Source organism: Macrosteles quadrilineatus, unplaced genomic scaffold, assembly GCF_028750875.1.
Source record: "Macrosteles quadrilineatus isolate MER2022 unplaced genomic scaffold, UCM_ALF_1.0 Scaffold_2__2_contigs__length_208266976, whole genome shotgun sequence".
Taxonomy (NCBI): Eukaryota; Metazoa; Arthropoda; class Insecta; order Hemiptera; family Cicadellidae; genus Macrosteles; species Macrosteles quadrilineatus.
In genome coordinates, this window is record NW_026542595.1 from 136,510,210 (window position 1) to 136,535,401 (window position 25,192).

Consider the following 25,192-nt stretch of genomic DNA (forward strand, 5'->3'; position numbering starts at 1 on the left):
GAGGAGGCCAGGAAACGTCGGAACCATATTTACAATTATTTACAAATGTACAAGTTAGTAAACTTTACTAACTACTTAAAGAAATATAGAGAACAACTTAACTAACTACTAAAAAGAAGAAAAAATATAAACAACAACGGGGACTTTTGATAAGGCAGGCCCTATCGTACTGCCAAACTAAAATACTAAAAACACAAAAAAACGACTTATTAATAAAGAAAAAACTGAAATGAAATATATACAACAACCTAAAGCTAAAGTCAAATCAGGGTTACAGGAGGAGATCGTCATACACGATATTTTTCGCGTATGCGATTCCACCTTGGACACGGTCGGGACGGACAAGGACGACTATATGGTCTGGATGTCTGACCCTACTGAGAAGGACGTACAACTGACCATGGGTGAAACAGTCACTGCGAAGATCGACTCCAACGCGATCAATCGTCTGGCCCTGGCTTTTGTGGCCAGTCATGGAATATGCCAGCATGAGAGGGAACTGAAGACGGCGGACACGAAGCGGTGACCCCTCGACGAACGGGAAAACGAATTGTATCCGGGGAATACAAATCGGATCATGTTGTCCAGGGAGTCGCACTGTGATCAGACGAGGTCTTATTGCCGTCACGATTACTTTAGTGCCGTTTACGAGTCCGCTGTCAATGTTCAAGTTCCTCATGACGAGACACACGGAGCCAATCTTGAGTCGCAGGACATGGTCTGGTACACCCTTGCCAGTAGCTTGGTTCAACAAGTGAACGTCTACATCCATACCATCGTCGTTCTCCTTGTCCACAGAATCCGCACTCCTCAACTCATGAACGACGCCGTCCATCAGGTTGAGAACGGTGTTATTGATCTGCTGGACATTGGCGTTCATGGTTGAAAGAATGGACCTGCCAGCAATTATGTCTGTGTGGTGTAGGTCACAAGCAGGAAACACAAAGTCAATCAAGTCGGGAAGGGATGTCACGTATTTCAGACCGGACAGTGGGATCAGGGCAACAGAGTCACGGCCTTCCCCAAAAGGAACAGATGTAATTGTTCCATTGCCTACTTGGAGGAGGAAGTCAGAGTAGGCAGTGGACCCAGAAGTCCGGTGAGGAGTGGAGAGAGAAAAGATTTTGAAACTTGACCACAGAGATGACGCACACAGTGATACACAGGCAATGTCGGCCGGAGTACGAGCCTTGGCAACAACTGGTGCGATCTGACGGAAATCTCCGCAGCAGATAAAGATCTTATTCCCGAATGGCTCAGGTGAATTCATTAAGTCACGCAGAGATCTGTCGATGATTTCAAAAATGTACCGGTGAGCCATCGGGGCCTCATCAAAAACTATGAGCTGTGCGGCTCTGATGAGTTCTGCCCGCTGAGATCCGTTGGTCAAGTTCCAATATCCAGTGCCATCGCCGAGATCAAGTGGTAGCCGAAACATGCTATGTGCTGTCGTGCCACCAGGCAGATTACCAGCGGCAATGCCGGAGCTAGCGACAGCAATAGCGACTTGGTTACGACTACGGACGTAAGCGAGGATTACGTGTATTAGGAAGGTCTTGCCGTAGCCTCCGGGTCCGTCAAGGAAAATCAATTTTGTTGATCGACGATCGACTTGGCCCTGTAGTAGAGACCGAACATAATCGAAGACCGCCCTCTGGTCGCGGGAAAGTTTAGGTTCCCACTCATCTACAAGTGATCTCTGACGATTTTCACCGTAGATGAGAAGTTCCCTCCCCAGTTCGGTCGTGTCGTCGTCTACAGTAGGGAGACCGTGATCGGCCAAGCAGGATCCCTGACGTCGAAGGCTTCGATCGATCTCAATCAGAGCCAGCTTGTACGCAACCTCGTGATCAAGAGGATTCCGCTCCAAATGGTCTTCGCACAATGCGTCACGGAAAGCATCCCACAAGAGGGCCGCAGGAGCTCCCATGTTGCACAGAAGGACAAAGAAAGAGCGGAGCCTCGGGCCGACCATGAAACAAGCTGCTTCCTTGAGGGCTTGGTGGTACTCGTCCTCGTCCTCAACCAAACCGAGGGTGCGCGCAACCTGTTGATATGTCGTGCAACCATCACCACCACGAGCAAGCAGGTCGGCGTATCCCCGGCACGGAATGACCATCAAAAGGAGCCTAAGAAAGTACTGCTCGCTTCTGTTTGGCGAGACCCAGAAGAGACGACAGATCTTTTGACCACGCTTTCTTGAGGTAAGGAAATGCTTGCCGTCTGGATGGTCGTACACCTCAGCATTACTAGGGCGTTTGTTATGAATAACGTACTGCTCGAAAAAAGACTGGTAGGTTAAATCGTCGAATACCGAGTCAAGAGGCCTATTGAAATACAAGAGCAGGTCAGAGGTAGCTCCCGAAGTGGCGTGTGTCAAGTTGTTAGGGCGGAAGCACACAGTCTGTTTTCCCTCTAGGTGGACAGGGAGACAATCGACTGTGGGCTCAGACTTTGAGATGGGAAAGTCCAAGAGACGCCAGCATGCATCGCTGGCTCCCACCATACGCTTCGTGACGTAGTGCTCAACTTCATCGTCTTGTTTACTAAGAGGAGTAACTTTGACGTTCTGAAGCGAGCCACCCTTCATGAGGTATTTAAACAGATACTTGATCACACGACGAGTGGAAGCTACCTCCAAGTTGATGTGTGCCTCGTATTTAAGTAGTAATGCCGAGTTGTACGGCACGACCCAGCCGTCATGTACAGGAATCGATTTGTTTCTTGAAGTTATACTCCCCTCGTTACCATAATCACGTCGATATTTTACAAAACCCCTCTCGTCTACATGGGTTGATTCACAGGGAGGTTTGGGGAAAAATTTTAAACAGCTGCCTTTGGCAGTGTCCCAGCAAGGGAAGTCGGTCCTGTGATCCGTACCACAAGGGCCGTGGATCATGTGCCGCAGAACCAACGCCCTTAATCGGCCTCCTGCCTCCTCCGGAGATGGAATGTCAGCGCGGATGAGGGAGTCTATGTCCGAAGCCTGCACTGGTCCATCGCCATCGATTTTGAACACGATGTGGGCATGTGGAAGACCCCGCATCTGCATCTCGATGACGTGGACTATGTAGATAGACCGACCGAACATAGCTCCGCTGCGCAAATCACGGAGGAGTTCCAGCAGTTTGATATAGAAAACTCTGCAGGCCGTGCTGGGATCACTGCGACCGCTATTTCGAGGACAGGCTTTTTTGTTCTCCTCCCAAGTCGCACTATAAGTGAATGTGAGAAAAAATGTGGGGAAGCCGAGACGTGAGACCAATGCCATAGCATTCTCATATCGAAGTTTCATATATCTCGGCCCCCCGGTAAACGAACTTGGGAGGTAAACTTTGCCAGCCTGTACCCCACCTTCCCCCTGAACTGTCTCGTCATTGTTAATGTCGTTGAGCACTTGCCGTCCACCACGATTCGCCGCTTCAATCTCATCCAACGGCCCTATCCTCATGGCATTTTCAGCTGCCTTCGTCTGCGTGAACTTGATGTAGTTGAGCTTCTCGTCCTCGTATCTGGCATACATTTCGACCTGCCAAGCTTGAGACAGTCGGCCGAGGTGTGAGAAACGAGGCTCAGACAGCAGAAGGCAACGGGAATAATCATACTGGGACAATTTGTTGTTAAAATTGTCGCGGCGACCAATATGCCAGCCCAAAGTGCCTTGAGGATAGAGCAGAGGGTACTGGAAGGGTTCCATGAGGGGACTGAAAAGGTTGATAGAAGTGGGTCTTCCGGATCCAACTTTCCATACGGATAGCTTGCGGGGCTCGTAAACTGTCTCGTCGGTGCTTATGACAGCGTGCACCTCAACGCCTGTTTGCCTGTCACCTAGAACGGGACCATGGGTAGATCTACTTGTCACTTGGAAATCCAAGTGAGCGTTCACAGCTGGCTCACTACCCAAACGCCGATAGTGAGTGACGTATGGATTCTGCTGTGACAGGTATCGATTGATAGAGTCAACAACGTCACCGTCAAGTGATCTACCCAAGGCAATGTTCCGCCGTTCTTCACCGTCGTCGATGTAAAGACGGGACCGGTTCACAAACTGTACGTCCCCAGCCTTAGTGGTAAACTTTTGACCAGGGTCGGACAGATTGTAGACCTGGTGGTACATTCTCCCTTCGATTTTAAAGAAAGAGAGACCACTGGGGTGCCTGTACCCACCAGATACCTCTAAAGCACAGAACGCAAACAGGTCGTTGTAGGCACGAGCCCTATCGAGAAAACGCCGATCCGAATAGAAGGATTCATCAAGAGGACTTAGATCAAGGACGTTGTATGCCCCTTGTCCGCAACACCACTTCTTCCTACCCTTTTCCTCCTCAAAAAGTGGAGCGCCACAGTGCATACATTTAAAAATATCATTGTCCCAAAGACTAACTTTTTTAAGACTAAAAGCTGGAATATCATTCAACAGCTCCCCCTTCCAAGACCCCATTGGACCGTGATCAGAAATGCTTCGAGCAAGTGAAGCTGGCAAGTGACGAAGATCGGTAAATAGAGGATTTTTCAGACGGAAAATCTGCACTCTTCCAGAAGAAGCTCCGGGATGACGCAAGTCGTACTCTCGAACAGCCTTCCGGTGTATGTCAGGGTTATTTTGACTGTAACGGCCAACAGCAGCTCTGTTGACCTCAGGATGGGTTTGGCTGTAACGGCCAACAGCAGCTCTGTTGACCTCAGGGTGGGTTTGGCTGTAACGGCCTACAGCCTCCCTGTTCACCTCAGGATGGTTCTGGGAGTACTGACTATTTTTTTCTCAGATGTCATCAGAGTGCGTCTCTCTGTACTTCTTCTTTGCCGCTTGCACTTGCTCGTCATGCGTAGTGTCCAAAACTTTCGGACGCCCGCGTTTTACCTTTTTAGGTCTGCCAGGACCTTTTTTGACATCCAATACGGGATCTGAAACCGTCGGGGAGGGGGGAATAGGATTTGGATCAATAACCGCATGTTCGATCGGTTGGTTTGTACAGTCAATCGAAAACTTGAGTCTCATGATGCTGTACTCTCCACCGACGAACGCGGAATTTGTCAATAAAAGTGAGGCCAATGCAGTGAAACTACCACATTGAAATAGCCTCGCTTTGTTGTTATCGGGGACAACATCTCTACGGCGGATATTATTCACGGCGTGGGAATCAAAGAGATATAAGTGTTCTCGGTGACGCCAAAAGGCCAAAGTCACTAATTGCCCCGTGAACAGAAACCCGCCGTCGAGAGAATCAACGGGCATTGAACTTTCCAAGACAGTTGACAGTGATGTCACTGCCTCATCAAGGCTGTCTACATTAGCCGGGTACAATCCGTTGCAGACGAACGACATTTCCTCGACGGTGACGTCCCTATCTGCAATTTCGAAACGCCTGGCAAGCTCCTCGGGGAACAAGTACCGGCTACCAACGTTATACTCACGGCGAGATTCTCTATACAAGCGATCACCGGCCGTGAGTATTTCATCGATAGCATTAGTGTTGAAACCACCGTGGAACACTTGCCAAGCTAGAGCACAGGCCGCATTGGCCACACACTGAGAGTTGTTACTGTCAGTGAACCTTGGATCTCCTTGGTGAAAGGATCCAACAGCAACGCACGTAAAATCCATAATAAGCAATAAATACTCAAATAACACGAAGAACTTCGAAAAATTAGAGTTAAAGATGCAACTCAAATCCAACTAGGGTAGTCAAATGAGAACGCAGAAATAAGAGCGAGAACCAATTCACCGATTCGTAATAGTAATTTTTGACATTAAACCTAAGTTTTGGGGGTCAAGGAGTAAAGTTACGAAAAGACATGTAATGAGTAAAATTTGAAGTAAAGTAAGGAGAATACAAAGCAATAATAATTTTTGGGGAAAAAAATTATTTAAGTATGAAAAAATGGCGAAAACCGGTAAAAATTTAATAAAACTTTACCAAATTTTGTAAGTAGGGCGTTTTTTGAAGCTTAAGGAGTTCGATTTTCGGAAAACGCTTGATAGGGTTTAGTAGAAAATTTAATTTCCTTTCGCTAAGATCCTTTCAAATCTTTTCTAGCTCTTACGGTTTTCGAGCTACATCCGGTTGAAAAAACCTTGTTTTGTCGTATTCAGAGGACATTTTGGATTTTTAGGGTGGTTAAAATTTGAAAATGGGACTTTTGAAAATTTCACCATTAGCTTATGATCCCTTACTACAATACTACCAAATTCCAAGTCTCTAGCACGTTTCTGAACGATTCATATGACCATACCAAAGTCAATAAATTTCAATCTTATTCTCCATAAGAATAACATGGGGCTCGTAAAAGTGGCAAAAAACCTTCAAATTTTGAGATTAAAATTAAGTTTTGGGGGTCAAGGAGTGAGGTTACGAAAAAACATGTAATGAGTAAAATTTAAAGTAAAGTAAGGAGAATACAAAGCAATAATAATTTTTGAAAAATAAATTGTTTAAGTATGAAAAAATGGCGAAAACCGGTAAAAATTTAATAAAAATTTACCAAATTTTGAAAGTAGGCCGTTTTTTAAGCTGAAGGAGTCCGATTTTTGGAAAACGCCTAAGAGGGTTTTGTATAAAATTTAATTCCTGTTCCTGGATATACTTTCAAATCTTTTCTATCTCTTACCGTTTTCGAGCTACATCCGGTTGAAAAAAAAGTGTTTTTTCGTTTTCAGAGGTCCGCCATTTTGGATTTTTGGATGGGTTAAAATTTGAAAATGGAACTTTTGCACATTCCACCGCCAACGTAAGATCTCTCACTACAATACTACGCAAATTTGAAGTTTCTAGCACGTTTCTAAGTTGTTCAGATGAGCTTACCAAAGTCGGCAATTTTCTATGCTATTTCCCATAAGAATAACATGGGGGGGAAATTCGAGATTACGGGGGGGTTAAAATAAAAAAATGTCACTTTTTAGAATTTTCCCGGGGGTTTGGGCACTAGACCTACAACCACCGAAAATTTCAAGTCTCTAGCTCATCTAGAAGTGGTCTAGAATTAGTATCCCCAGTGAGTGAGTGAGTCAGTTACACATCGGGCTGTATAGTTATTTAGACTCGCCTTGTGCTCGCTGGGGGCTCCGCCCCCAGGCCCCCTTTTTTGGTTGGGGGATAGTTGCCCCCAGGCCCCCTTTTAATAGTATCCATGATGAGAAGTTGTCACGGGGGACAGGATGTTGTTCGGAAACATTTTTGCGTAAAAGATGTAGTGATAACTTGGCAGTTGCGAAGTATTCCATAGGGGGGTTGTTTAGTGCAAACCAAACCAGTCTTGACATGTTACAGTCTCGATGTAGGGCCGGTGCCATGATAAATTAAGTTTGCTAAGTCACAACCTCTAAAACTTTCTACACATCAATAAGCATCGATATAAAGTCTTAGGAGTTAGAGTGAGGTAAAATAATATTTTAAAATAATCTTAGGCCCCCTTCGTGGGCGAAGGGTTGGTAAAAATTATCGGCATGAAGAATGGACCCTTTGCGCAGTAAAAATCACCATAAATAGGGAAAATAAAGTAAAATTTCAGGTTTAAACACGAATTTGGGGTGGAGATGGGAAAAAATTAAACTAAACGCATGGCTCAATCATATCCTGGTTGAAGTTCGTTCGCTACGCTCACTCACCTTTAGTTTGGAGCTCGTTCGCTGCGCTCACTTGCCTTCAGGTTAGCTCGTTCGCTACGCTCACTCACCTTTAGGTCATGGCTCAATCAAATCCTGGTTGAAGTTCGTTCGCTACGCTCACTCACCTTTAGGTTGGAGCTCGTTCGCTGCGCTCACTTGCCTTCAGGTCAGCTCGTTCGCTACGCTCACTCACCTTTAGGTTGGAGCTCGTTCGCTGCGCTCACTTGCCTTCAGGTTAGCTCGTTCGCTACGCTCACTCACCTTTTGGTTGCAAATTAGCTATTGTCATAATAGTAACAAAAACTACATTTCGGGACTTTGTGGGTGGTTTGGTACCCAGACAAACCTTTACAAAAAGTTCAGCTCCGTAGCTACTCTAGAAGTGACAAAAGTGTTTTTTCTGTCACCAAACGCCCATATTTCACCTACTGACGTTTACGTCTAGTTTGCCTGTCGACGCATGCTAATTCTCCATAAGAAAATGCTTAAAAAATCATCTTTTAAATTGGAAATCCGCCTTTTTGAATTTTTTTGTGGGTTTAAATTACTGAGGGTCACTCTAGGGACTTTCCTTTCAACGTTGGGAGCATAAAAAGTAGAAATATATATACGAAAAGTGGTTTTAAAAATTAAAAACACGTAAAAAAATAGAGGATTTTTACAATTTTTGGAGTTAGAGCGTTTTTTGAAGGTGAAGGAGTGCAAATTTCGATATGACGCCTTCTCGGACAAAACCGTATTGTAGAAAATTTCATTGCGAACCTACGATTTTTCCTCAAATCGCGTCTGGATACCGATTTCGAGCTACAGCTGTTAAAAAAAAACGTTTTTTCCAAAAATAGGGGTTTTTAATAGATTTTTTTGGTGGGGTTGAATCTTGAAAATGGGGCTTTTACTAATTTCACCGGTAATGTAAGATCCCTTACTACAAAACTACAAAATCTCAAGTCTCTAGCACGTTTCTTAACGGTTCAGATGAGCGTCCGAATGTCGGTATTTTTCAATGTTATTTCCCAAAAGAATAACATGGGGAGGGAATTGTTAATTTAGAGGGGGTTGAAAGAGGAAAATGCGACTATTCGGAATTTTACCGAGCGGGTGGGCCCAAGACCCACGTGCGTGCCAAATTTCATCTCCCTGGCACGTCTAGAAGTGCTCGAAAATGCCTGTCAAAACATGCTAATTCTCCATAAGAAAATGCGTAAAAAATTACCTTTTTGATTGAAAATTCGCAATTTTAAATTTTTTTTCGTAAATTAAAATTATAGAAGGTCACTTACGTAACTTTTCTCTTAATGTTGGGAGCATAAAAAATAGAAATATATATACGAAAAGTCGTTTTAAAAATTAAAAACACGTAAAAAAATAGAGGATTTTTACAATTTTTGGAGTTTGAGCGTTTTTTGAAGGTGAAGGAGTGCGAATTTCGATATGACGCCTTCTCTGACAAAACTGTCTTGTAGAAAATTTAATTTCGAACTCACGATTTTTCCTCAAATCGATTCTAGCTCTTACGGTTTTCGAGCTAGAGCCGTTTTAAAAAAACATGTTTTTCCGAAAACCGAAATTTTTATGGAATTTTTTTGGGGGGGTAGAATTTTGAAAACGGGGTTTTTACGAATTTTAATGGTAATGTAGGATCCCATAGTACAATCCTACGCAAATTCCAAGTCTCTAGCACGTTTCTAAACGTTTCAGATGAGCGTAAGAAAATCGGTGTTTTTCAACGTTATTTTCCATAAGAATAACATGGGGGGGAAATTGTTAATTTAGGGGGGGTTGGAAGGGGAAAATGCGACTTTTCGGGATTTTCCCGGGGGTTTGGGCACTATACCTACAAAACGCCGAAAATTTCAAGTCTCTAGCACGTCTAGAAGTGGTCTAGAATTTGTATACCTTATCAGTTACACATCGGGCTGTATAGATTATAGACTCGCCTTGTGCTCGCTGGGGGCTCCGCCCCCAGGCCCCCTTTTAATAGTAGCCGTGATGAGAAATTGTCACGGGGGACAGGATGTTGTCCGGAAACATTTTTGCGTAAAAGACGTAGTGATAACTTTACAGTTGCGAAGTATTTCATAGAGGGGTTGTTAAGTGCAAACCAAACCAGTCTTGACATGTTAGAGTCTCGATGTAGGGCCGGTGCTATGATAAATTAAATTTGCTAAGTCACAACCTCTAAAACTTTCTTCACATCAATAAGCATCGATATAAAGTCTTAGGAGTTAGAGTGAGGTAAAATGGCTCAATCAAATCCTGGTTGAAGTTCGTTCGCTACGCTCACTCACCTTTAGGTTGGAGCTCGTTCGCTGCGCTCACTTGCCTTCAGGTTAGCTCGTTCGCTACGCTCACTCACCTTTAGGTTGGAGCTCGTTCGCTGCGCTCACTTGCCTTCAGGTTAGCTCGTTCGCTACGCTCACTCACTTTTAGGTTGGAGCTCGTTCGCTGCGCTCACTTGCCTTCAGGTTAGTTCGTTCGCTACGCTCACTCACTTTTAGGTTGGAGCTCGTTCGCTACGCTCACTCACCTTTTAATTCACCTATATACATTTAGATCTCGTTTGTGTGTATAAGCATGTTAATTTTCTATAAGGAATACGTTAAAAAAGAGTCAAAAACTACATTTTTGATTGAAAATCCGCCATTTTAAATTTTTTAGTACGTCGAAATTATAGAAAGCCAATCAAGGGACTTTCTTTCCAACGTTAAGACCATAAAAAGTACAAATATATGTACGAAAATCCGTTTTATAAATTAAAAACATCAAAGAAATCAAGAATTTTAACAATTTTTGGAAGTAGAGCGTTTTTCTAAGGTGAAGGAGTAAGATTTTCGATATGACCCCTTCTTTGAGAAAAGTGTCTTGTAGAAAATTTAATTCTGAACCTACGATTTTCCCTCAAATCGTTTTTAGCTCTTACCGTTTTCGAGCTACAGCAGTTTTAATAAAACATGTTTTTCCGAAAAAAAACTAGGGTTTTAAGGGATTTCTTTTGGTGGGTTTCAGTTGGAAAAACTAAATTTCGAGACTTTCTGGGTGGTTTGGTACCCAGATATACCTTGACAAAAAATTTCAGCCCCGTAGATACTCTAGAAGTGACAGAAATGCTTTTTCTGTCGCCAAACGCCCATATTTCACCTACTGACGTTTACTTCTAGTTTGCTTGTCGTAGCATGTTAATTCTCCATAAGAAATACGTTAAAAAATAATCTTTTTTATTGAAAATCCGCCATTTTTAATTTTTTTTAGTACGTTAAAATTATAGAAGGTCACTTGAGGCACCTTCCTTTCAATGTTGGGAGCATAAAAAGTACAAATATACGAACGAAAAGTCGTTTTAAAAATTAAAAACACGTAAAAAAATCGAGCATTTTCACAATTTTTGGAAGTAGGGCGTTTTTTGAAGGTGAGGGAGTGCGATTTTTGAAAAACGCTTAATAGTGTTTTGTAGAAAATTTCATTCCAAACTCACGATTTTTCCTCAAATCGATTCTAGCTCTTACCGTTTTCGAGCTACAGCTGTTTTAAAAAAACACGTTTTTCCCAAAAAAGGGCGTTTTTAATGGAATTTTTTTGGGGGGGTTGCAATTTGAAAATGTAACTTTTTGGGATTTTCCTGGTGGTCTGGGACCCATACGGACCTCCACCGAAAATTTCAGCTCTCTAGCTATTCTAGAAGTGCCCAATATTTAGTATACCTGATCAGTGAGTCAGTCAGTCAGTCAGTTACACATCGGGTTGTATATAATATAGACTCGCCTTTGGCTCGCTGGGGGCTCCGCCCCCAGGCCCCCTGGCTGTTAGTCGTCATTAGTAGTTACAATGTTATTCTCCATAATAATAACATTGGGCTCGTAGTTTTGGGGGTCAAGGAGTAAAGTTACGAAAAAAAATGTAAATGAGTAAAATTTAAAGCAAAGTAAGGGGAAAGCAATAATAATATTTGCAAAAATAAATTATTAAAGTATAAAAAAATTGCGAAAACCGGTAAAAATTTTATAGAAATTTACCAAATTTTGAAAGTAGGGCGTTTTTTGAAGCTGAAGGAGTGCGATTTTCAGGTAACGCTTAAAAGGGTTTTGTAGAAAATTTAATTCCTGTTCATGAAAAATCTTTCAAATCTTTTCTAGCTCTTACAGTTTTCGAACTATAGCCGATTGAAAAAAACGTGTTTTGTCGTTTTCAGAGGTCCGCCATTATGGATTTTTGGGTGTGTTAAAATTTAAAAATTGAACTTTTGCAAATTTCACCATTAACTTAGGATCCATTACTAGAATACTAACAAATTTCAAGTCTCTAGCACATTTCTAAACGATTCATTTGACCATACCAAAGTCATCAAATTTCAATCTTATTCTGCATAAGAATAATATGGGGCTCGTAAAAGTGGTAAAAACTTAAGTATTTTGGGTCAAGGAGTAAAGTTACGAAATAACATGTAATGTGTAAAATTTAAAGTAAAGTAAGGAGAACACAAAGCAATAATAATATTTGCAAAAAGGAATTGTTTAAGTATGAAAAAATAACGAAAACCGGTAAAAATTTGAAAGAAATTTACACAATTTTGAAATTAGGGCGTTTTTTGAAGTTTCAGGAGTGCGAATTTTGGAAAACGCTCAGAAGGGTTCAGTAGAAAATTTAATTTCCTTTTGCTAAGATCCTTTCAAATCTTTTCTAGCTCTTACTGTTTTTGAGCTATATCCGTTTGAAAAAAACTTGTTTTATCGTTTTCAGAGGTCCGCCATTTTGGATTTTTGGCGGGGTTAAAATTTGAAAATGGGACTTTTGCAAATTTCATCATTAATATAAGATCCCCTACTACAATAATACCAAGTTTCAAGTCTCTAGCACGTTTCTAAGTGGTTCAGATAAGCATACTAAAGTCGACATTTTTCAATGTTATTCTCCATAAGAATAACATGGGGCTTGTAAAAGTTGTAAAAAACCTTTAAATTTTGACATTAAACCTAAGTTTTGGGGGTTAAGGAGTAAAGATACAAAAAAACATTAAATGAGTAAAATATAAAGTAAAGTAAGGAAAATACAGAGCATTATTAATATCTGCAAAAAGAAATTATTTAAATATGAAAAAATAGCGAAAACCGTAAAAAATGTGAATGACATTTACAAAACTTTGAAAGTAGGCCGTTTTTTGAAGCTGAAGGAGTCCGATTTTTGGAAAACGCCAAAGAGGGTTTTGTATAAAATTTAATTCCTGTTCCTGAATATACTTTCAAATCTTTTCTATCTCTTACCGTTTTCGAGCTACATCCGGTTGAAAAAAAGGTGTTTTTTCGTTTTCAGAGGTCCGCCATTTTGGATTTTTGGGGGGTTAAAATTGGAAAATGGGACTTTTGGGAATTTCACCGGTAATGTAAGATCCAATACTACAATACTACGCAAATTTGAAGTCTCTAGCACGTTTCTAAACCGTTCAGATGGGCACACCAAAGTCGGCCATTTTTAATGTTATTCCCCATAAGAATAACATGGGGGGGAAACCCTTAATTTCGGGGGGGTTAAAATTTAAAAATGTCACTTTTTGGAATTTTCCCGGGGGTTTGGGCACTAGACCTACAAAACACCTAAAATTTCAAGTCTGAAGCTCATCTAGAATCGCTGCGCTCACTCACTTTTAGGTTGGAGCTCGTTCGCGACGCTCACTCACCTTAAGGTTGGAGCTTGTTCGCTGCGCTCACTTGCCTTAAGGTTAGCTCGTTCGCTAAGCTCACTCACCTGTTGGTTGCAAATTAGCTATTGTCATAAATTTAAAAAAAATAATAGGGCTGCACCCTGTTGCTAATGGTAAAATTTTATTAATGGGGATGAAAGAGGGGGGGTTAGAATGGGATTGGTCTAAATATCCATAATTCACCTACTTACATTTAGATCTCGTTTGCGTGTATAAGCATGTTAATCTTCTATAAGGAATACGTTAAAAAAGAGTTAAAAACTACCTTTTTGATTTAAAACCCGCCATTTTAAATTTTTTAGCACGTTGAAATTATAGAAGGTCACTCAAAGGATTTTCTTTTCAACGTTAAGACCATAAAAAGTACATATATATGGACGAAAAGTCGTTTTATAAATTAAAAACAAATAAAATCAAGAATTTTCACAATTTTTCGAAGTAGGGCGTTTTTTGAAGGTGAAGGAGTCATATTTTCGATATGATCCCTTCTTTTGAGAAAAGTGTCTTGTAGAAAATTTAATTCTGAACCTACGATTTTCCCTCAATTTGATTCTAGCTCTTACCGTTTTCGAGCTACAGCAGTTGTAAAAAAACGTGTTTTTCCCAAAAACTAGGGTTTTAAGGGATTTCTTTTAATGGGTTTCGGTTGGAAAAGACTAAATTTTGGGACTTTCTGGATGGTTTGGTACCCAGACAAACTTTAACAAAAAATTTCAGCTCCGTAGCAACTCTAGAAGTGACAAAAATGCTTTTTCTGTCGCCAAACGCTCATATTTCACCTACTGACGTTTGCTTGTCGAAGCATGTTAATTCTCCATAAGAAATACGTTAAAAAATAATATTTTCGATTAAATATCCGCCATTTTTAATTTTTTTTAGTACGTAAAAATTATAGAAGGTCACTTGAGGCACTTTCCTTTCAATGTTGGGAGCATAAAAAGTACAAATATACGAACGAAAAGTCGTTTTAAAAATTAAAAACACGTAAAAAAATCGAGCATTTTCAAAATTTTTGGAAGTAGGGCGTTTTTTGAAGGTGAAGGAGTGCGATTTTCGAAAAACGCTCAATAGTGTCTTGTAGAGAATTTCATTCCAAACTCACGATTTTCCCTCAAATCGATTCTAGCTCTTACCGTTTTCGAGCTACAGCCGTTTTAAAAAAACCTGTTTTTCAAAAAACCGGGATTTTAATGGAATTTTTTTTGGGGGGGATGAATTTTGAAAATGGGGTTTTTACGAACTTCACCGGTAACATAAGATCCTATAGTGCAATACTACGCAAATTCCAAGTCTCTAGCATTTTTCTAAACGGTTCAGATGAGCGTACGAAAGTCGGTATTTTTCCCATAAGAATAACATGGGGGGGAATTGTTAATTTAGGGGGGGTTGAAAGGGGAAAATGCTACTTTTCGGAATTTTCCCGGGGGTTTGGGCACTAGACCTACAAAACGCCGAAAATTTCAAGTCTCTAGCTCATCTAGAAGTGCCCAAACATTAGTATACCTGATCAGTGAGTTACACATCGGGCTGTATAGTTAATTAGACTCGCCTTGTGCTCGCTGGGGGCTCCGCCCCCAGGCCCCCTTTTAATAGTAGCCGTGATGAGAAATTGTCACGGGGGACAGGATGTTGTCCGGAAACATTTTTGCTTTTTGCGTAAAAGACGTAGTGATAACTTGGCAGTTGCGAAGTATTCCATAGGGGGGTTGTTTAGTGCAAACCAAACCAGTCTTGGCATGTTAGAGTCTCGATGTAGGGCCGGTGCTATGATGAATTAAATTTGCTAAGTCACAACCTCTAAAACTTTCTTCACATCAATAAGCATCGATATAAAGTCTTAGGAGTTAGAGTGAGGTAAAATAATATTTTTAAATAATCTTAAGCCCCCTTCGGGGGCGGGGGGTTGGTAAAAATTATCGACATGAAGAATGGACCCCTTGCGCAGTAAAAATCACCAAAAATAGGGAAAAAAGGTAAAATTTCAGGTTTAAACACGAATTTGGGGTGGAGATGGGAAAAAATTTAACTAAACGCATGGCTCAATCAAATCCTGGTTGAAGTTCGTTCGCTACGCTCACTCACCTTTAGGTTGGGGCTCGTTCGCTGCGCTCACTTGCCTTCAGGTTAGCTCGTTCGCTACGCTCACTCACCTTTAGGTTGGAGCTTACTTGCCTTCAGGTTAGCTCGTTCGCTTCGCTCACTCACCTTTAGGTTGGAGCTCACTTGCCTTCAGGTTAGCTCGTTCGCTACGCTCACTCACCTTTAGGTTGGAACTCGTTCGCTGCGCTAACTTGCCTTCAGATTAGCTCGTTCGCTACGCTCACTCACATTTTGGTTGGAGCTCGTTCGCTTCGCTCACTTGCCTTCAGGTTAGCTCGTTCGCTACGCTCACTCACCTTTGAGTTGGAGCTCGTTCGCTGCGCTCACTTGCCTTTAGGTTAGCTCGTTCGCTACGCTCACTCACCTTTTGGTTGCAAATTAGCTATTGTCATAGATTTAAAAAAAATATTAGTGCTGCACCCTGTTGCTAATGGTTACCTTTTTTTTAATGGGGATGAAAGAGGGGTGGGGGGGGGTTAGAATGGTATTGGTCTAAATATCCATAATAATTAGTTAAAAAAAAGTTAAAAAAAGCGTTAAAAAGTACCTTTTTGAATAAAAACCCGCCATTTAAAATTTTTTAGTATGTTAAAATTATAGAAGGTCACTCAAGGGACTTTCTTTTAACGTTAAGACCATAAAAAGTACAAATATATGTACGAAAAGTCGTTTTATAAATTAAAAACACCAAAAAATCAAGAATTTTTACAATTTTTCGAATTAGGGCGTTTTTTGAAGGTGAAGGAGTCAGATTTTCGATATGACCCCTTCTTAAAGAAAACTGTCTTGTAGAAAATTTAATTCTGAACCTACGATTTTCCCTCAAATCGATTCTAGCTCTTACCGTATTCAAGCTACAGCAGTTTAAAAAAAACCTGTTTTTCCCAAAAAAAACTAGGGTTTTACGGGATTTCTTTTGGCGGGTTTCAGTTGGAAAAACTAAATTTTGGGACTCTCTGGGTGGTTTGGTACCCAGACGAACCTTTAAACAAAAATTTCAGCTCGCTAGCTACTCTAGAAGTGACAAAAATGTTTTTTCTGTCACCAAACGCCCATATTTCACCTACTGACGTTTACGTCTAGTTTGCCTGTCGACGCATGTTAATTCTCCATAAGAAATACATTAAAAAACAATCTTTTTTATTAAAAATCCGCCATTTTGAATTTTTTTTGTAGGTTAAAATTATTGAAGGTCACTCTAGGGACATTCCTTTAAATGTTGGGAGCATAAAAAGTAGAAATATATATACGAAAAGTCGTTTTAAAAATTAAAAACACGTAAAAATTAGAGGATTTTCTCAATTTTTGGAGTTAGAGCGTTTTTTGAAGGTGAAGGAGTGCGAATTTCGATATGACGCCTTCTCTGACAAAACTGTCTTGTAGAATATTTAATTTCGAACTCACGATTTTTCCTCAAATCGATTCTAGCTCTTACGGTTTTCGAGCTACAGCCGTTTTAAAAAAACATGTTTTTCCGAAAACCGAAATTTTTATGGATTTTTTTTGGGGGGGGGGTAGAATTTTGAAAATGGGGTTTTTAAGGATATTACCGGTAATTTAAGATCCCATAGTACAATACTACGCAAATTCCAAGTCTCTAGCACGTTTCTAAACGGTTCAGATGAGCGTACGAAAATTGGTGTTTTTCAACGTTATTTCCCATAAGAATAACATGGGGGGAAAATCGTTAATTTAGGGGCGGTTGGAAGAGGAAAATGCCACTTTTCAGATTTTTCCCGGGGGTCTGGGCACTAGACCTTCAAAACACCGAAAATTTCACGTCTCTAGCTCATCTAGAAGTGCCCAAACATTAGTATACGTTACTAGTTACACATCCGGCTGTATAATATAAAGGTTGGGACTCGCCTTGTGCTCGCTGGGGGCTCCGCCCCCAGGCCCCCTTTTAATAGTAGCCGTGATGAGAAATGTTCACGGGGGACAGGATGTTGTCCGGAAACATTTTTGCGTAAAAGACGTAGTGATAACTTGGCAGTTGCGAAGTATTCCATATAGGGGTTGTTTAGTGCAAACCAAACCAGTCTTGACATGTAAGAGTCTCGATGTAGGGCCGGTGCTATGATAAATAAAATTTGCTTAGTCACAACCTCTAAAACTTTCTTCACATCAATAAGCATCGGTATAAAGTCTTGGGAGTTAGAGTGAGGTAAAATAATATTTTAAAATAATCTTAGGCCCCCTTCGGGGGCGGGGAGTTGAAAAAAATTATCGGCATGAAGAATGGACCCCTTGCGCAGTAAAAATCACCAAAAATAGGGAAAATAAGGTAAAATTTCAGGTTTAAACACGAATTTGGGGTGGAGTTGGGAAAAAAATTAAACTAAAGGCATGGCTCAATCAAATCCTGGTTGAAGTTCGTTCGCTACGCTCACTCACCTTAAGGTTGGAGCTCGTTCGCTGCGCTCACTTGCCTTCAGGTTAGCTCGTTCGCTACGCTCACTCACTTTTAGGTTGGAGCTCGTTCGCTGCGCTCACTTGCCTTCAGGTAAGCTCGTTCGCTACGCTCACTCACCTTTAGATCGGAGCTCGTTCGCTGCGCTCACTTGCCTTCAGGTTAGTTCGTTCGCTACGCTCACTCACCTTTCGGTCGGAGCTCGTTCGCTGCGCTCACTTGCCTTAAGTTTAGCTCGTTCGCTACGCTCACTCACCTTTTGGTTGCAAATTAGCTATTGTCATAAATTTAAAAAAATAATAGTGCTGCACCCTGTTGCTAATGGTAAAATTTTATTAATGGGGACGAAAGAGGGGGGGATTAAAATGGGATTGGTCTAAATATCCATCATTCACCTACTTACATTTAGATCTCGTTTGCGTGTATAAGCATGTTAATTTCCTATAAGGAATACGTGTAATTCCAAGGACACAACTATCGAAATGGGGTTTTTTGAGGGGGTTGGAGTATAGATAGGTGAAAGGCGCCATGGAACAAAATGTACACCATAAAATTTTGTATACAAAACATTTGTTTGTTTAGATATAATCTTGCGTTTATTTAATTTTTAATTGACGAGAATCTTCAAAATCGGGATTTTTTATTTTAACTGAAATTATCCCCCCAATTTTGAGGGTTAAGTAGGGTGAGTGAAAATTCCGAAATCGGTTAAGGATGAACTTTAGGCATATTTAAAACCAAGTAATAGGTCAAACACACCCAAAACGGATTTTAACCTACTCCAGGGCAGCCAACCCCCCAAAAAACAAGAAAAAATGGCAAAATTTCAAGTTTAAGCGTGAATTTGGGGGTGAAGGAGTGAAAATGGAAAGAAATGTTAAATTACAAAGTTGTAGATCGTAAAAAGATACGTATAAAGGTGGTCTCCGTTACTTGATCAGACCTACGGTTGAGCCGCGACGGACGTTTGAACAAAAAAAGATGATGAAAAATTCCAAGATTTTATGTTTAGAGCGAAATATAGGGGGGAAGGGGTGGAGATAGAAAGAAACTTTATATTATAAAATTGTAGCTCGTTTAATTCTAAATACTGTAAGTGTGCTCCGTTTTTTGATTAGAGCAACGGTTTGAGCACAATAAACGTTTTAAAAAAACACCTTTTTCGCACTTTTCAAAAATCCGCCATTTTGAATTTTTTTAGGGGGGTTAAAATTTGAAAATGTATTTTTGACAATTTTACTGTTGGTTTAAGACCGATACCTAAATTTGTGCCAAATTTCAACCCCGTAGCTATTCTAGAAGTGGGTAAGAATTTGTATACCTGATGAGTCAATGAGTGAGTCAGTTACACATCGGGTTGTATATAATATAGACTCGCCTTGTGCTCGCTGGGGGCTCCGCCCCCAGGCCCCCTTTTAATAGTAGCCGTGATGAGAAATTGTCACGGGGGACAGGATGTTGTCCGGAAACATTTTTGCTTTTTGCGTAAAAGACGTAGTGATAACTTTGCAGTTGCGAAGTATTCCATAGGGGGGTTGTTTAGTGCAAACCAAACCAGTCTTGACATGTTAGAGTCTCGATGTAGGGCCGGTGCTATGATATTTTAAATTTGCTAAGTCACAACCTCTAAAACTTTCTTCACATCAATAAGCATCGATATAAAGTCTTTGGAGTTAAAGTGAGTAAAAATAATATTTTAAAACAATCTTAGGCCCCCTTTGGGGGCGGGGGGTTGGTAAAAATTATCGGCATGAGGAGTGGACCCTTTGCGCAGTAAAAATCACCAAAAATAGGGAAAAAAGGTAAAATTTCAGGTTTAAACACGAATTTGGGGTGGAGATGGGAAAAAAATTAAACTAAACACATGGCTCAATCAAATCCTGGTTGAAGTTCGTTCGCTACGCTCACTCACCTTAAGGTTGGAGCTCGTTCGCTGCGCTCACTTGCCTTCAGGTTAGCTCGTTCGCTACGCTCACTCACCTTTAGGTTGGAGCTCGTTCGCTGCGCTCACTTGCCTTCAGGTTAGCTCGTTCGCTACGCTCACTCACCTTTGGGTTGGAGCTCGTTCGCTGCGCTCACTTGCCTTCAGGTTAGCTCGTTCGCTACGCTCACTCACTTTTAGGTTGGAGCTCGTTCGCTGCGCTCACTCGCCTTTAGGTTAGCTCGTTCGCTACGCTCACTCACCTTTAGGTTGGAGCTCGTTCGCTGCGCTCACTTGCCTTTACGTTAGCTCGTTCGCTACGCTCACTCGCCTTTTGGTTGCAAATTAGCTATTGTCATATATTTAACAAAATTTCAATGTTCTAGCGCTAATATGAGTGTGTAAGTAGGCTAACTCCTAAATTCTAAGGACCCAACTATCGAAATGGGGTTTTTTGAGGGGGTTTGAGTTTAGATAGGTAAAAAGCGCCATGGAACAAAATGTACACCATAAAATGTTGTATACAAAACATTTGTTTGTTTATATATAATCTTGCGTTTATATAATTTTTAATTGACGAGAATCTTCAAAATCGGGATTTTTAATTTTAACTAAAGTTATCCCCCCAATTTTGAGGGTTGAGTAGGGTGAGTGAAAATTCCAAAATCGGTTAAGGATGAACTTTAGGCTTATTTAAAAACAAGTAATAGGTCAAACATATCCAAAACGGATTTTAACCTACTCCAGGGCAGCCAACCCCCCAAAAAAACAAGAAAAATGGCAAAATTTCAAGTTTAAGCATGGATTTGGGGGTGAAGGAGTGAAAATGGAAAGAAATGTTAAATTACAAAGTTGTAGATCGTAAAAAGATACGTATTAGGGTGGTCTCCGTTACTTGATCAGACCTACGGTTGAGCTGCGACGGACGTTTGAACAAAAAAAGATGATGAAAAATTCCAATATTTTGTGTTTAGAGCGAAATATAGGGGGGAAGGGGTGGAGATAGAAAGAAACTTTATGTTATAAAATTGTAGCTCGTTTAATTCTAAATACTGTAAGTGTGCTCCGTTTTTTGCTTAGACCAACGGTTTGTGCACAATAAACGTTTTAAAAAAACACCTTTTTCGCACTTTTCAAAAATCCGCCATTTTGAATTTTTTTAGGGGGGTTAAAATTTGAAAATGTCACTTTTGGCAATTTTCCTGGTGGTTTAAGAACAAAACCTAAAATCGTGCCAAGTTTCAACCCCGTAGCTATTCTAGAAGTGGGTAAAGATTTGTATCCCTGATGAGTCAATGAGTCAGTTACACATCGGGTTGTATAGTTAATTAGACTCGCCTTGTGCTCGCTGGGGGCTCCGCCCCCAGGCCCCCTTTTAATAGTAGCCGTGATGAGAAATTGTCCAGGGGGACAGGATGTTGTCCGGAAACATTTTTTGTCCGGAAAAATGTTTGCTTAAAAGACGTAGTGATAACTTGGCAGTTGTGAAGTATTCCATAGTAGTGCAAACCTAACCAGTCTTGACATGTTAGAGTCTCGATGTATGGCCGTTGCTACGATAAATTAAATTTGCTAAGTCACGACCTCTAAAACTTTCTTCACATCAATAAGCATCGATATAAAGTCTTAGGAGTTAGAGTGAGGTAAAATAATATTTTAAAATAATCTTAGGCCCCCTTGGGGGGCGGGGGGTTGGTAAAAATTATCGGCATGAAGAATGGACCCCTTGCGTAGTCAAAATCACCAAAAATAGGGAAAATAAGGTAAAATTTCAGGTTTAAACACGAATTTGGGGTGGAGATGGGGAAAAAATTAAACTAAACGCATGGCTCAATCAAATCCTGGTTGAAGTTCGTTCGCTACGCTCACTCACCTTTAGGTTGGAGCTCGTTCGCTGCACTCACTTGCCTTCAGGTTAGCTCGTTCGCTACGCTCACTCACCTTTAGGTTGAAGCTCGTTCGCTGCGCTCACTTGCCTTCAGGTTAGCTCGTTCACTACGCTCACTCACCTTTAGGTTGGAGCTCGTTCGCTGCGCTCACTTGCCTTCAGGTTAGCTCGTTCGCTACGCTCACTCACTTTTAGGTTGGAGCTCGTTCGCTGCGCTCACTTGCCTTTAGGTTAGCTCGTTCGCTACGCTCACTCACCTTTAGGTTGGAGCTAAGACCTTAAAAAGTACAAATATATGTACGAAAAGTCGTTTTATAAATTAAAAACACCAAAAAATTCAAGATTTTTTACAATTTTTGGAATTAGAGCGTTTTTTGAAGGAGAAGGAGTAAGATTTTCGATATGACCCCTTCTTAGAGAAAACTGTCTTGTAGAAAATTTAATTCTGAACCTACGGTTTTCCCTCAAATCGTTTCTAGCTCTTACCGTTTTCGAGCTACAGCAGTTTTAAAAAAACGTGTTTTCCCCAAAAACTAGGATTTTAAGGGATTTATTTTGGTGGGTTTCGGTTGGAAAAAACTAAATTTTGGGACTTTCTGGATGGTTTGGTACCCAGACAAACCTTTACAAAAAATTTCAGCTCCGTAGCAACTCTAGAAGTGACAAAAATGCTTTTTCTGTTGCCAAACGCCCATATTTCACCTACTGACGTTTGCTTGTCGAAGCATGTTAATTCTCCATAAGAAATAAGTAAAAAAATAATATTTTCTATTAAATATCCGCCATTTTTAATTTTTTTTAGTACGTTAAAATTATAGAAGGTCACTTTAGGCACTTTCCTTTCAATGTTGGGAGCATAACAAGTACAAATATACGAACGAAAAGTCGTTTTAAAAATTAAAAACACGTAAAAAAATCGAGCATTTTCAAAATTTTTGGAAGTAGGAAGTTTTTTGAAGGTGAAGGAGTGCGATTTTCGAAAAACGCTTAATAGTGTCTTGTAGAAAATTTCATTCCAAACTCACGATTTCTCCTCAAATCGTTCTAGCTCTTACCGTTTTCGAGCTACAGCCGTTTTAAAAAAACCTGTTTTTCCAAAAACCGGGATTTTAATGGAATTTTTTTTGGGGGGGATGAATTTTGAAAATGGGGTTTTTACGAACTTCACCGGTAACATAAGATCCTATAGTGCAATACTACGCAAATTCCAAGTCTCTAGCATTTTTCTAAACGGTTCAGATGAGCGTACGAAAGTCGGTATTTTTCCCATAAGAATAACATGGGGGGGGGAAATTGTTAGTTTAGGGGGGGTTGAAAGGGAAAAATGCTACTTTTCGGAATTTTCCCGGGGGTTTGGGCACTAGACCTACAAAACGCCGAAAATTTCAAGTCTCTAGCTCATCTAGAAGTGCCCAAACATTAGTATACCTGATCAGTGAGTTACACATCGGGCTGTATAGTTAATTAGATTAGACTCGCCTTTGGCTCGCTGGGGGCTCCGCCCCCAGGCCCCCTAGCTGTTAGTCGTCATTAGTAGATTAGAGTTTAGCCCCAGTCCCCCATTGTAGAGGATTTAATATTGGGGGAGGGGTTGTAAATACGATGGGAGGATAAAACCCTAAGTAAACCAGAGTAACTACAAAATATTAATAATATTTGCAAAAAGAATTTAATTCGATTGGGAAAAGTAGCAAAAATCGTAAAAAAATTGATTAAAATTGACCAAATATTAATGGTAGGGCATTTTTTTTAAAGTTGAAGGTGTGCGATTTCCGAAAAACGCTTAAGTGTTTTGTAGAAAATTTAATTCCTGTTCGTAAAATTCTTTCAAATCTTTTCTAGCTCTTACCGTTTTCGAGCTATAGCCCTTTGAAAAAAACGTGTTTTGTCGTTTTCAGAGGTCCGCCATATTGGATTTTTGGGGGGTTAAAATTTGAAAATAGGACTTTTGCAAGATTCACCGTTAATGTAAGAACCCATAATACAATACTACCAAGTTTCAAGTCTCTAGCACCTTTCTAAACGGTTCAGATGAGCATACCAAAGACGGCAACTTTCAGTGTTTTATCGTTTTTAGATGTCCACCATTTTGGATTTTTGGGGAGGTTAAAAATTTAAAATGTGATTTTTGCAAATTTCACCCTTAGCTTATCATCCCATACCACAATACTACAAAATTACAAGTCTCTAGTTCGTTTCTAAACGATTCGGATGACCATAACAAAGTCATTAAATCGTTCAACTTACAAATTTACTCATAAAAACTCATAACTCATAAAAAAACTCGTAAAAACTTTCAAATTTTGACATTAAAATTAAGTTTTTGGGGTCAAGGAGTAAAGTTACGAAAACTCATGTCATAAGTAAAATTTAAAGTAAAAGAAGGAGAATACAAGGCAATAATAATACAAGGCAAAAAGGAATGATTTAAGTATGAAAAAATAGCGAAAACCGGTAAAAAATTGAAATAAATTTACCAAATTTTGAAAGTAGGGCGTTTTTTGAAGCCGAAGGAGTGCGATTTTCGGAAAACGCCTAAAAGGGTTTTGTAGAAAATTTAATTCCTGTTCATAAAGATCCTATCAAATCTTTTCTAGCTCTTACTGTTTTCGAGCTATATCCGTTTGAAAAAAACGTGTTTTATCGTTTTCAGAGGTCCGCCATTTTGAGCTTTTGGAGGGGTTAAAATTTTAAAATCGGACTTTTGCAAATTTCACCGTTATATAAGATCCCCTACTACATTAATACCAAGTTTCAAGTTTCTAGAAGTGGTTCAGATGAGCATACCAAAGTAGGCATTTTTCAATGTTATTCTCCATAAGAATAACACGGGGCTTGTAAAAGTGGTAAAAGTACAATTTAAAGTAAATTAAGGAGAATACAGAGCATTAATAATATCTGCAAAAAAGAATGGTTTAAATATGAAAAAATAGTGAAAACCGGAAAACTTTTGAAAGAAATTTACTAAATTTTGAAAGTAGGGCGTATTTTGAAGCTTAAGTAGTGCGATTTTTGGAAAACGCCGATAAGGGTTTTGTAGAAAATTCAATTCCCGTTCGCAAGATTCTTTCAAATCTTTTCTAGCTCTTACCGTTTTCGAGCTATAGCCCTTTGAAAAAAACGTGTTTTGTCGTTTTCAGAGGTCCGCCATTTTGGATTTTTCGGTGGGTTAAAATTTGAAAATGGGACTTTTGCAAATTCCACCGGTAATTTAAGATCTCATACTTCAATACTACGCAAATTTGAAGTCTCTAGCACGTTTCTAAGTGGTTCAGACGGGCACACGAAAGTCGGCCATTTTTAATGTTATTCCCCATAAGAATAACATGGGGGGAAACCCTTAATTTCGGGGGGGTTAAAATTTGAAAATGCGACTTTTTTGGATTTTGCCGGGGGTTTGGGCCCGAGAACTACAAGTTTGCGAAATTTCAACTCCCTAGCACATCTAGAAGAGCCACGCTGTTGTAATAAAAACATAAAAAAAATCGTTTACTTTTATTATAAACGTTATTATTATTGCCACTTGTACAGTTTCTGCAAGAGGGGTTATGGGGGGTGGGTGACATAAACAACGA

General features: G+C 40.3%; 1 protein-coding gene across 1 annotated transcript; it reads right to left on the reverse strand.

Moving 5' to 3' along the window:
* Window positions 1-271: 271 nt before the first annotated feature.
* LOC128984940 (uncharacterized) lies at window positions 272-4,441 on the reverse strand. Its single transcript, XM_054404308.1, has one exon. The coding sequence runs from the start codon at window positions 4,439-4,441 to the stop codon at window positions 272-274; it is 4,170 nt and encodes a 1,389-aa protein (XP_054260283.1).
* Window positions 4,442-25,192: the final 20,751 nt, after the last annotated feature.